Genomic DNA, 12,007 nt, shown 5'->3' with positions numbered 1-12,007 from the left:
TATAGTTTAACCTTCTCCCTGCTGCCAAACTCCGTAACCAATAGAGAATGGGGTGCCAAATGGCTACTTCAGTGTGCTAAAGGTTAAACTCCAATGGGTATGTTATTAATATGCCAGTGGTTTCAAAGAACCCATCACACTTGTTGAAAAGAAAGGGGCTTGTGTAACTGGTTAAAATGTGAGTCTGCAAACTGTATACACTATCACCCATTAGAAAAGCATCACTGGTATTTCAATGAAGGTTAGACATCCAGGTAATAAGATACCTAGTTTTTGCTTAACCTCGTCCCTGCTGCCTAATTCTGTAACCAATAAGGAATCAGGTGCCAAACGACGACTTCAGTGTGCAAAAGGTTAAGAACCGGAGATCTTGTCCAGTCACTGACGAAAGGTAGTAGATGCTACCTGAAACGACCAACTGTTTTCTAAAATCTATCCAGTTGCTTGAGTAACTGTTACCTTGCGCATCTCTGGTATTCTCTCCCTCAATACAAAACGACAACTTAATCTTAAAAGCTTTTTCTACCAGAGCTTGTGGGTCTTGTCAAGCTAACATAAAATGACAAACGTTGCCCACAAGCGACTATCATGAGACAGTAATGATGAGTTCGCTTCAGTAAAACCCATTTCCTTCAAATGGGCCATATCCCTGGTGAAGAGAAGATACTGTTTGCTGCATAAATTCTGAACACTGTCCTAGAGATATAAACGACAATCGTATACTTGCGCATGGTGGATGGGTCGTACAATCTGAGTCTATCAAAATTGTCTCTTTTACTTCCATATTTGTTCATCTAAAAACTATCAAATGTGTCTCTTTTACTTCCATATTTGTCAATCTAAATGGCACAGGCAGAATTTACAGGAGGAAATGCTATAACCGCAATACTAATCTATTTCCTTGGTCTTTGGACATATCTTAACTTCAGCTATAGGTCAATATGAAAACAGAGAACTGGGCAGAAAACTTGAATCTGACTATATATTCTAAAGCAAAGTTGTACTGTAATTTCCAATACAAAAGTTGGACTTGAATCTGACAACATTGTATATTCACCCCCTCATCAAACTGACAGTTGCAAGGTATACAGACTTTCCCCTCAGACTAGATGTTTTCATTTTAATATTTTCAGTTCAGCATTACTTTTTCAAATCCGAGAACCAACAAATTAAATCGGTGTGGCCTTAGCAAGCAAAAGGTTAATGAGAAAGCTTAGACCCAAAGCCTGACTAAAAACCACTTTGCATCCAAGTCTAGATTCCATTCTAGCATGAAAAAAGAGCAAGGGTCGGTATCCTATCCGAATTACATCAGATTTTCAATCAGGAAAATTACTTCAACACTTCCATGTATTAATTGGCTGGAAGAAATTGCCATTGATTAGATCCTCTATAGCGAAACGAACACCTCTAATAGAGGTCAATATGATCATGATTCTTATGGCTGAATCAATGCAATTTGCTGACAAAATTACTATCTTGTTGTATGTCAAAGAAAATAAGAAAGCCAAGTCTATGTGAGAATTAGGCAACACTGAATTGATGTACTGTTTCTCCGATTTAAAATGGTAATGTTAAACTGAAACACAAACATGAAAACAGAGTCTGAAAGAGGTATGTATCTTGATTGGTACATACATTTTTAGGGAGTAGATAAAGACATATTCAAGTTTTCCTTCATTCTGCTAAAAAAAGATAGGGATACAATTTTATAGAAGACAGTAGAGAAGCATTTTGATTCTCATTCTCGGGTCAAAAGTAATTCTGACAGTTTGAATGAGACGCACACTACCACAAATATTGAAACATTTGTAGCGTTTTCATTGATGACACTATGAACATGCGTTACCATTGTATTACTACATACAGTACTGTACTACAAATCTTAAAATGCTGTGAAAACCTCTTTTCCCTCCTACCACAAAATGAAGTCCTTGCTATAATAATCAAATTTACAGTATTCTGGCATGTAATTTCCACTCACTGAAAAATCCATATACATTCTGTTAAAAAAAGCCGGGGATACAAAAAGTAGAGACGCACTTTGATTATCATTTTCAGGCCAAAAACAATTCTGGTGGTTTGAATGAGGTACACACTATCCTGGCATGTCTTTTCCACTTACTGAAACAGGTAGGAACACACCACAGGAGTGGTCTGTTAAGATTCCTGGAATACCTGGCCAGTCCCAGACAAGGATTTCTCCCATTCCCAGAAGTGTACGAAGCAGTATTACTAAAGACAGTGGGGAGAGAGTGAGTGGTTTAGTATGATGGATGCTTGTACGGGGTGAAAATCTTCTTAAGTCTTTGGGGGAGGGTTCACATGCCGTCATGCGCAAAGATGTTTCAAAACGCTGCAACATTAGGGTTCGAAATACTCCTTTGTAACCCAGTATCTGAAGAAAGCTTTCTAATATTGCAGAAAAATATCTAGAACTTCCATCTTTGCACGCTAAAAATGGGAGAAACATACATTGTAGTCTCCAGGACCCGTCCCTACGTCCCATGACGGAAAGTTGCTAGTTGTTTCAGACAAAATTTTCATCCTGTCTGTCCCAAAACTCTGAACTTCATGTTGTAAACTTCTGATGTTTTGCTCAGCTTAAAACGACAGCTTTAACATGAAGATTAACAACAAGGGATCTCAAACAATGAGTGTGATGGAGTTCTGGAAAATGATTTAAAACTGAAGACTGCCCCAGAACAAACCGTATAAGTATATAGGCTCAGTACTACAAATCAAATACTGTAGAAAACACAGAAAAAATCATTTTGAGCCCTAAACAAGCATTACATATATCCAGTCATCTACCCAGAACCTCTTTGAAGGAAAGTAATTTCTACTTATATTTGATTGTGACAAGCAGAAACGAATTCCCCAAATGCTTCCCATTTTAAACCTGTGAGTTACAAGAATTGATACACTCCAAGATGATATGCCTTCTGATCTGTGTCCCCCTTTCTGGAAGACTGATGTTATGCCACTTAAATGATCCTCCATATGACAGCAGTAATGTAGGGTAAGAGCATTTCCAGTCACCGAACTGTTCAACTTATCAGGAGAAATGGATGTCAGCAATGGCTGCTCATCTCAGTAATAGCGTCCTCTCTTAGGCCACAACAATTTCTTTGCTTGGCTCTCGGACATTTCTTAGGAAACAATTCGGGAAGAGGTCAAGATGAAAACAGAAGGCTGGGAGGAAAATCTACATCTTACTATATATATATATATAATATAATGGTTCACTCCCTGAAACTGTGTATACCAAGGTACAGATAGACTTTCCCCTCAGACGCATTGATTTTGAACTGTAATGTTGTAATTTTGCAATATCTTTTTCATCCCACCCTCCTCTAGCAAGCCCGGCTTGCTCAGTACGTTTATCTCCCGCATCGGCCCTGCTATTCTAGCCGTGGTAATGTTACTGACAGTTGATCATGAATAATTTATGAGCTAGCATTATTTGGCAGAAACAGCAATTATTTTGTTCTGAACCCAAAGTAGCTAAAGACGTAACCTGATTGGCTGATAGCTTCCCAGCCACCTTTGCGGATTTCCACAAGACGAGCTTGTGGAAATCCTCTGATTGGCTGAAAGCTGTTTTGTGGTGATGTCACCAGAAGCTGAAAACAAGGGGCAGAATAGCAGGGCCAATGTGGGAGGTAATGTACCAAGGGAGTCAGGCCTCAGCTGGAGGAGGGTGTTTCATCCAAGAACCGACAAATCAATTTGGTTTGGCATTACGGTTGCACAGTGGTAGCAAATCCTCACATCCAAAACTTGGCATGCTGACAGAAACACATCAGAACATGAAGAGAAGACAATTTCCTATAAGTCTTAGAGTAGCAGGTGGTGGATGGCCACTCCTTTAAGTAACTACCAAAACTTGGCAGGTGATTCGCTGTGGTAAAAGAACTTTTATATTTCCGTCGTGAGGCTTTGGGCGTGGACGTGGGAATGCTAAATGATTCACTGTAAATACTGTGTATCAGCAAGGCTTTTTTGGCCACCGTATACATGTGTACCACATATTACTAAACGCTACATAAATGCAACAAGAACTTACCGTAAAAATATTGGATCTCCGTCGCGAGGCTTTCCGCGTGGACGTGGGAGTACTGCTGGCGCTGGCGCTCGTGTCCTTCCCGTCCTTCTGGCTCCCCGGCGAGGGCAGGGTGGACGTCCCCGTTGACGTCACTCCGAACGTGTTGCCATGGCGACCGTTGGTGATGGGAGGGGCTGGCACGGCGAAGTGTCCGTTGGTGCGCGTGGCGGTGTGGTTGGGTGTGCTGGGGAGGGAGAGGGAGCTGGGCACCGTGGGAGGGCCGTGGGTGTACCGGAATGCCACAATCTTCTGAGCAGCTGCGAGAGGAACAAAAGAAAAGAGACAATTCAGCACAGATTCTTATCACTAGCAGAATTCTAATCTCTAAACAGATGTTGGATAAGAAGTGGTAACCTCTGCTGTTTTTTTTCTGACAACTACTCTATCAAAAGAGTACCGGTACTGTCACAAAAAACAGCCGATCAGAAAATGTTGCAACTTTCTACCCCAAAATCTGCTTGGAGATTATCAAAATCCTATCAAAAAGACATTTCCCATAAAAACAAAACACTGACCTCAAAAGCACATCTATGGGACCTTGAAAAGCCATATTTTCATTCAGTAGTCTCCATTTGGAACATATTTGTCATCGGGGACAGTGGCAACCATAGCCGTAATTGAACAATTAATCAACATGCAAAACAAAAGAAGCTTGTATCTATGACTTAAACTAAACAAATAGTCAACTATCATTTTCTTGACGATTCCAATATTAACTTCTCGCACTCTTGAACATTTTTGCCCTTAAAACCATTTTATACAAAAACCCTGCACTTCTCAAAAGTTGCAGAAAGCATGACAAAACAGTCATTTGTCCCTATTTCTTAAAGTCACAACAGAAGTTTCCTTCGCAAAGTGGAAAGCTTCTGGAGACTGTCAGACTGGCGGAAGTAAACATTTACTTGGGGATTACCAGCTTGGGTGTTCTACTGGAGCTCTACAGTTAGTAGGGCAAGAGGTCGGCAAGTCTCAACACAAACTGAACCCTTCCCAGTCATAACAATCTTAAAGTGCTACTGCAAGAACCTGTATCAGACCTTTTTGTGTTGTATATATACTGTAACTACTTTATCTTCATGGTAGCAAAATTTCACGGAGTAAGCTAGGAAAATTGACATTTTCACTGAACTTAAACTTTACGGTGGCGGCAAGTGATTTACAGAACGAATGTGTGAAGGAATCATAAATAATAACAACAGATTTTTTCACGGTGATGATAAGTTCAAGGTACAGGGGTGACCGCGAAAACAGTGAACATTAAGTTACAGTCACTGAAAGAAACAAGAATTACAGTACTTTAACTAGTGCAAGTGTGCAAGTGTATGAGCTTTGTGTACTGTGCTTATTCCAGCCTGAACTACGGAAGAAGCCTCATCAGGGAAATTGATATGACAGGCTGAATGGAATATCTACATGTAGCTTTAAGTTTTGTATCTAAAACTAGGACTAAGCATCTACAGAAATCTTTCTTGCATTGAGCTATAATTGGACTTGCCAGAGTAAAAGCTTGGGCCAATCTTTCAATTAGATTAATTTCTTTGCCAAATTAATGCACTATTAGTGGTTTTCTTCTGTCTTTGTATATGATTATTTTTTAACAGAATTGTAACACGCTATACTAATTCAAGGTGAGATACAATGTTTCTCCCCCTGCATGCAGGTGATGGTTTGTGATGTGTAACAAAAATAAAGAATAAAAGAATCCAGCCGTCTTACTCAGGGGTGACTGTGGTGCCAAAGGTATCGGTTAGCTTTAACCTTCTCCTTGCTGCCTAACTTTGTCACCAATAGAGAATTGGGTCCCAAATGGCTACTTCAGCGTGCAAAAGGTTAAAAACACATATTGCAGAAAAACAGCCACAGCCCTGAAGCTGTAGCAAAATTGTCCACCCACCATCTTGAAAAACTCTGTCCACATTGAGCCCATAGGTTGCACACGTCTCGTAGTATGTACATCTCTTCAAGTCATTCGCCAGCTTTCGTGCCCTGCTGTCGTCTATGGCGCGGGGGTTGTTCGGCGTAATGGCATCTACAAGAAAGATTCAATGTTACTTCATCAGTTATTAATTCTGCCCATTACTATGGCACACTTTCTGTCACAAGCCGTGACAGTAACAGTTTTCCTCAACTCTGAGTGTTATAAGTCCAGTCCAAATCTGGGTTACAGCCTGGCCTTCAAAAAGCTTTCACATGGCAATTGTTTAATGGCAGGTGTTATTTTAGAGGTATTCTTTTTCATTTCCTTAGGCAGAAAATATATATTATATGCACACGGAGCACCATAAAGATAAAATTTCTGACACATTGTCCTTTGTATCATTTCATCTTGCTAATACTAGTAAACAAGATACTGGTTTATTTGGCCCCGCAGACTAGATCTACTTTTACAGCATTGCCACATCAATCTATACATTGTCAAGCTTGTCCCAGGTGTGTTTCACCTGTCTACAACTACTGACTAATGACTCTTGAGACATACATTGATGGAGGATAACACTGTCATAATTCTTAAGGTACTGTAAATTGGTTTAATTTCACGAGGATTTATTTTCGTGGCAGGAATGTTTTAAAATTATGGTCGAAACAATACTGTAGCACAAAAATGTGTACATATTTGCGGTGGAGGGGCACCACGAAATATTTACAAAACAAAACCACTGCAAATATTTCAAGAATCACAGTATTTGAGACAATGATTGTTGGTTGTTACCTTGCGTCCCCACCAGAATTAGCGGCAGCTCGGCTGTGTTTCTGTAGTTCGCAATCCTGGCATAATACTGATAAACGGCATTGAAGCTGTCCTCATTCTCCAGGCTGAAGACAAATATTACAGCGTCCACCCATCCTGAGAACTGCAGGGAGAGACCATCTTAGTGTTATTTAACTGCAGTGAGAGCATTTCAGTGTTAAAAAATATTACAGCATACACCCATCCTTTGAACTGCAGTGAGACTGAGAGACCATTTTTTGGTATTTAACAAATATTACCGTAGCCACCCATCATGAGAACTGCAGAAAGAGACCATTTTTCAATTGTCAAAATTTTGATCACTTGCAGGTTGATCTTTCTGCATGGAGTTTTTATTCAAATTTGACATGAAATTTTGCCTTTGATTTGAAAGTCAAATATACGTAATACTATACACATGCATTAGATATACTGCTTAAAGTTGTTTGTGATTTCATGTACTTAGGAAATACAATGTAGATCGCAAAGTTTTTCAGGTTATGATGTATTTTCAAAGGACTACTACAATACACTTGATACAATACTATAAATTGAACAATTTTCAGCATATTCTTAATGCAAAGTATCGGTAACTTACGCCTTTTAAAAAAAACTGCCAAGAAATGCACTAAGACATCATCTCTTACCTGTTGTTCAGGTGGTCCCCCCTCATCCCTGATCAGAAGGAGGTGACTCTGGCAGTCTGCTACTACCTCCTTCTTAAACCGTCCACCTGAAGATGACAGGATCGGGTCTTAAAAACACTTCTTTAAGCTACATTGTACTATCAGCTATGGAATATGAATTATACTTCCTTTCAAGCACAACCCTTGGTCTGAAGCATTATGCTTCTAGTTCAAATGAAGAGTGAGTGAATGAGGGAGAGAGAAAAAGGGAAAGAGCGAGAGAAAGTGAGAGAGCTCATGAGACAGAGAGAGAGAGAGAGAGGGGGGAGAGAGAGAGGGGAAAAATTTTTGGCTCTCTGTTTTTTTAAACGAAAAATTAGATCTGTTTAATTTGTTGATTCTCGGACTAAAAACAAAATATGCTAAACTGAACAAACAAGACCTGAGTACCAGGCGCATGCCTTTGTGCACTGTAAGTTGTAACCTTTAGCACTCTGAAATAGCCATTTGGCACCCCAAAATGTACTCATTATGGAGTTAGCAGGGAGAAGGTTAAGAATACAGTCATATTCAAGTTTTCCTCCCTGCCCCCTGCTTTTATGATGTCTGCTTGCTATATTTTCACCTTAAAATGTTAGAGAAGCAAGGAAATAAATTGGTGTGGCCTAAGGCATGTAATTTGGATAGACACAGGGAATCTAGAGAATTTCATTAAGTTGCAGTCTAATATTTCACTTCATGCTGACTTCAATGCAAAGTTTCACTGTGTCTATTTGTCCTGTTTAAAGTTACTTTGATAGTTGAAGACATATCTGAATTAAGATTCCTAGGTCTTTCTGAAGAATAAAGGTATGATTATTCTTAGTCGATGGGGAAGGCTTTTCTTACATATATAAAGGAAACCTGTTTCATCTGTGACAGTCATACATGTACAATCCTGACATCCATCTAACCTTGATTTTCCTTTGGTAGAAAAATGGGTTGGATGATTTAAGCAGGAGGACAGTTTTTTGTTGAATGAATGAATAAATGAGCTTCAATGCTGGACAGTTGTACATGATACAATGTATGGCAACAATAATAGTAAGATGTGAGAAGCTTCCAAGGAGAAATTATGGAGACTTCATTAACCTTCTCCCTGCTGCCTAACTCTGTAACCAATAGAGAATTGGGTGCCAAATGGCTACTTCAGTGTGCTAAAGGTTAAAAACTCACCTTCTGGACACTCATCAGCCAGGTAGGATCCAGTGAGATATCTGTGCACCAGGGCTGACTTCCCACTCTGTAAGGTTCCACATACTCCCTGTGTAACACAACACTTAGACAGTTAGACATATATTTATATGGAATTCAACATGGTGTATTCCGGATCACCTGAGGTACCAGCCTGGCAATCCTACCCGCGGTCGGGCTGGGACCGAGGAGGATGCGGAATATACACCGTGTTGTACTTGATTTATGTCATACCCACACGAAAAAACACATGTTTCAATGCGAAATGTGGCAAGTTGAGAAAAGTCCTCGAACAAAATTGTAACAACAGCAAATTCCAACGTCCGAATCTGGTATTCAAGTTTTCGACAGCGGCACAACTGGCGCACTCGAAGCGGCTTTGATTGATTCTTCTGAAGCCTGTGTGATAAAAGTAGAACCCCAGTCCGGAACACACAAATACAACATTATCCCGGCCCGGGCATAACATAAATGTAGTAGTTATCACAGAATACTGTAGTTATAACTTATAGCAAGTTGCAATAAGATATCAACCAAAAGCTTAATTCCAACTCTGTATTGAGCATAATAATCATATTATCAGATTATAGTGATGTATTGATTCCATATTTTCTTTTCTGAAGAAAATTAGGATAAAAGTAGTAAAATTTCCTTACCAATCTGAGCTCTGGTACAGCTCTGCTAACTGTCCACTCCTGACTGTTCACAAAGGCATCTGGAGAAACACAAGGAAAACTGGTTAATATTGATGTTACTAACTGGTTTAATGATATGATTGTCATTAGACATAACTTAATCTTAGAACTGTTGCAATGAAGGATCAACTACAATCTTGCATCAAACTCAAAGGATAAACTGATTCAACAGAATATTTACAAAATGTATTTACATTGTAGTTTTGTACACTAAAGCTAAGAATAATTCTTAGCTGTGTGCACATATCATATTATATAAAACCTTCAAGGTAGGTAAATACAGCATTCTCATAATCAAATTTAGGATCTGTTTTTACTATGTCTTGGCTTTCAAGTATTTCACAAGAAAGAGCATGGAAATCACCATATTTCATCATAGCTTCTGATGGAAAAATGCCGCACTGAAACAACTGATAGTGATAATCACAGATTTCATCTTCTAACACATAAATAATTCACTCTTTGGACATTTTAAGTTGAAAAGCCAATTCAGAAGATACCATCCAGTAAAAGGAACTGTATAGTAATGATCTGATAGGGGAGCATTGTGAAGTACATAATTTTCTCTTGACCTTGAGTAATCAATCTCATCTACAGAGACCAGCTTTACTACGCGGCTATCTGTATCGCTTTAGTCCATACAGCGCAAATTGTCCAATTAACGATAAAATCTAGCGGAGGACACGCATGGCGTAAAAACTTGATAGAATGCATCAGTCAAGGTTATGAGAGTCAAAGTACGTAAAATAGCGATAAAATATCGGACAGTCTTTTTAATGTAATATTTCAGAAAATTGTGTGTTCACTGACCTAAGTGTATACATGAAAATTTATGAAATTGTGTACTGTATATCTGCTGATTAGAATACATTGTATGTGCATATATTGTGCTTAGTCTAACAGGAGAGATAAATATTGACCCATGACCTTCAAATAAAACTAACCAAGCATATAATAATTCTGATGGCAACTACAATGTACATGTACACTCATTCACTATCAGTTTAACTTTAATAGTGTGCTATTCCCTGTTGTTGTTTTTATACAGAGTTTTATACAAGTACAATATGATTGCTTTTATAATTGGGCACTATCACGATGAAATATACAGTAGAAAATCATTCCAGCTGACAACTTGTAACATACACATTAGCTAAATGGGCTGTGTATGCAATATTTACACAAGGTGGGCTACAGTATGGTCTACTGAAATCCTATAGCTTAAATCAAATAATATGTCACCAGCAGACATCTACATTAGGTTCTCGCTAAAGGTTAGAGTTTGCGATTGCGGCAGCAAGCAACTACCGAGACGATATTTTCCCCGACGCCCAGTCCAAAGAAGAGATATTGGGTAGCCATGATTGGGACCCAGTTTTTAGGACAGTACAATATCCTAGCAGGGGATAGAGGCGGTGTGAAATCAATTTTTCACAGAGAAGGGAAGATCTCTACAATTCCTCATCCATGCATGTACATGATTGTACAAAACGAGATATAAAACTCTGGAAAGTTCTACTGCACTTACTTTAAGGAAAGCCGCCAGGGTGCCCAAAATCTTATCTCTTTGACAAATCAAGACCTATCCACATACTAAGCTTCATGAGTTATGCTGGTAACTCACAAACAAATAGTAATGATTGGGACCTAGTTTTCAGGACAGCACAAAATCCAGGCAGGGGATAGAGCTGGTGTGAAATAAATTTTTCACATAGGAGGAGAGATCTCTACAATTCTTCATGCCATTCTAATGTGCAAAATTAATGGGCCAGTTATATCTCAAGGCTGAGACGATAACAGGATATTCTGTACCAGAAAATGACTAAAGAATGAGGCAAAGGTGTTATTTTCCAAACATTTATAATAATAATACAGTCTAATGTCCATTTGAGACATATCTACCTGAAATACCTAATTTCGACATTTCCAAAATTGCCCAGATGAGAAATTTGAATATCATTTATGAATGGAGTGGATTCTACATACATGTATTGCACACAACAGAAATCAATCTATGGCATATGAAAATTTTGTCTGTGATGTTGATACTCGATTTATGTTTATGTTCTTGGTCTAGGTACATAGGTCGATAGATTTTAGTCCTCTAGTCCTTCTGGCTCTTAATAATCAATGAATAACTTCAGGGCAGTACACTAGAATACAGTTCTACTTAACACAGCTCTACATACTACATGTATATGTATACGTAATACACAAGGAACTTAGCTCTAACTGATTGCTGCCATTTGTTGTGTCCTATTCCAGATGGATCAATAAGTATTGGACCCATCTTGCTGACCTATCAGTTTTGTGTCACAGGGGAATTACTGAAGGGATGTCTATAACACAGTGGCTAGGGCTAGTAGTAGGGGAATACAGGAAAATGCCGGATCAACAATACGGTACTACTCAGGGAAACAATATATCTGTAGGAATTGTTCAAGCCATTATTTTCTTTTTTTGGGTGTAAAAAAAAAGGAAAGCAAAGGTAGTCCCATAAACTTTTTAAACATGTGTGTTTCTCTTTAAGGCCGTTTGCTTGATATTTGGTCAAAATGAAAGTTTGAACGATGAAAATTTTCTGCTTCTTTGGTGCATCCAACACATAAGAGAGGGC

General features: G+C 38.8%; 1 protein-coding gene across 10 annotated transcripts in view; it reads right to left on the bottom strand.

The window, feature by feature from the left end:
- Positions 1-12,007, bottom strand: part of LOC136446551 (arf-GAP with GTPase, ANK repeat and PH domain-containing protein 1-like) — an 83,641-nt gene that overhangs the window by 26,029 nt on the left and 45,605 nt on the right. For all 10 annotated transcript variants that reach the window (XM_066444974.1, XM_066444975.1, XM_066444976.1 and 7 more), the window contains exons 2-7: positions 9,352-9,410; positions 8,678-8,765; positions 7,484-7,569; positions 6,819-6,960; positions 6,003-6,137; positions 4,070-4,365 (exon numbers count right to left, since the gene is read on the bottom strand). In XM_066444974.1, the coding sequence (XP_066301071.1) occupies positions 4,070-4,365; positions 6,003-6,137; positions 6,819-6,960; positions 7,484-7,569; positions 8,678-8,765; positions 9,352-9,410 (806 nt within the window). The remainder of the gene's footprint in view (positions 1-4,069; positions 4,366-6,002; positions 6,138-6,818; positions 6,961-7,483; positions 7,570-8,677; positions 8,766-9,351; positions 9,411-12,007) is intronic.

Source organism: Branchiostoma lanceolatum, chromosome 12, assembly GCF_035083965.1.
Source record: "Branchiostoma lanceolatum isolate klBraLanc5 chromosome 12, klBraLanc5.hap2, whole genome shotgun sequence".
Taxonomy (NCBI): Eukaryota; Metazoa; Chordata; class Leptocardii; order Amphioxiformes; family Branchiostomatidae; genus Branchiostoma; species Branchiostoma lanceolatum.
This window is presented reverse-complemented; position numbering and strand designations above follow the sequence as displayed.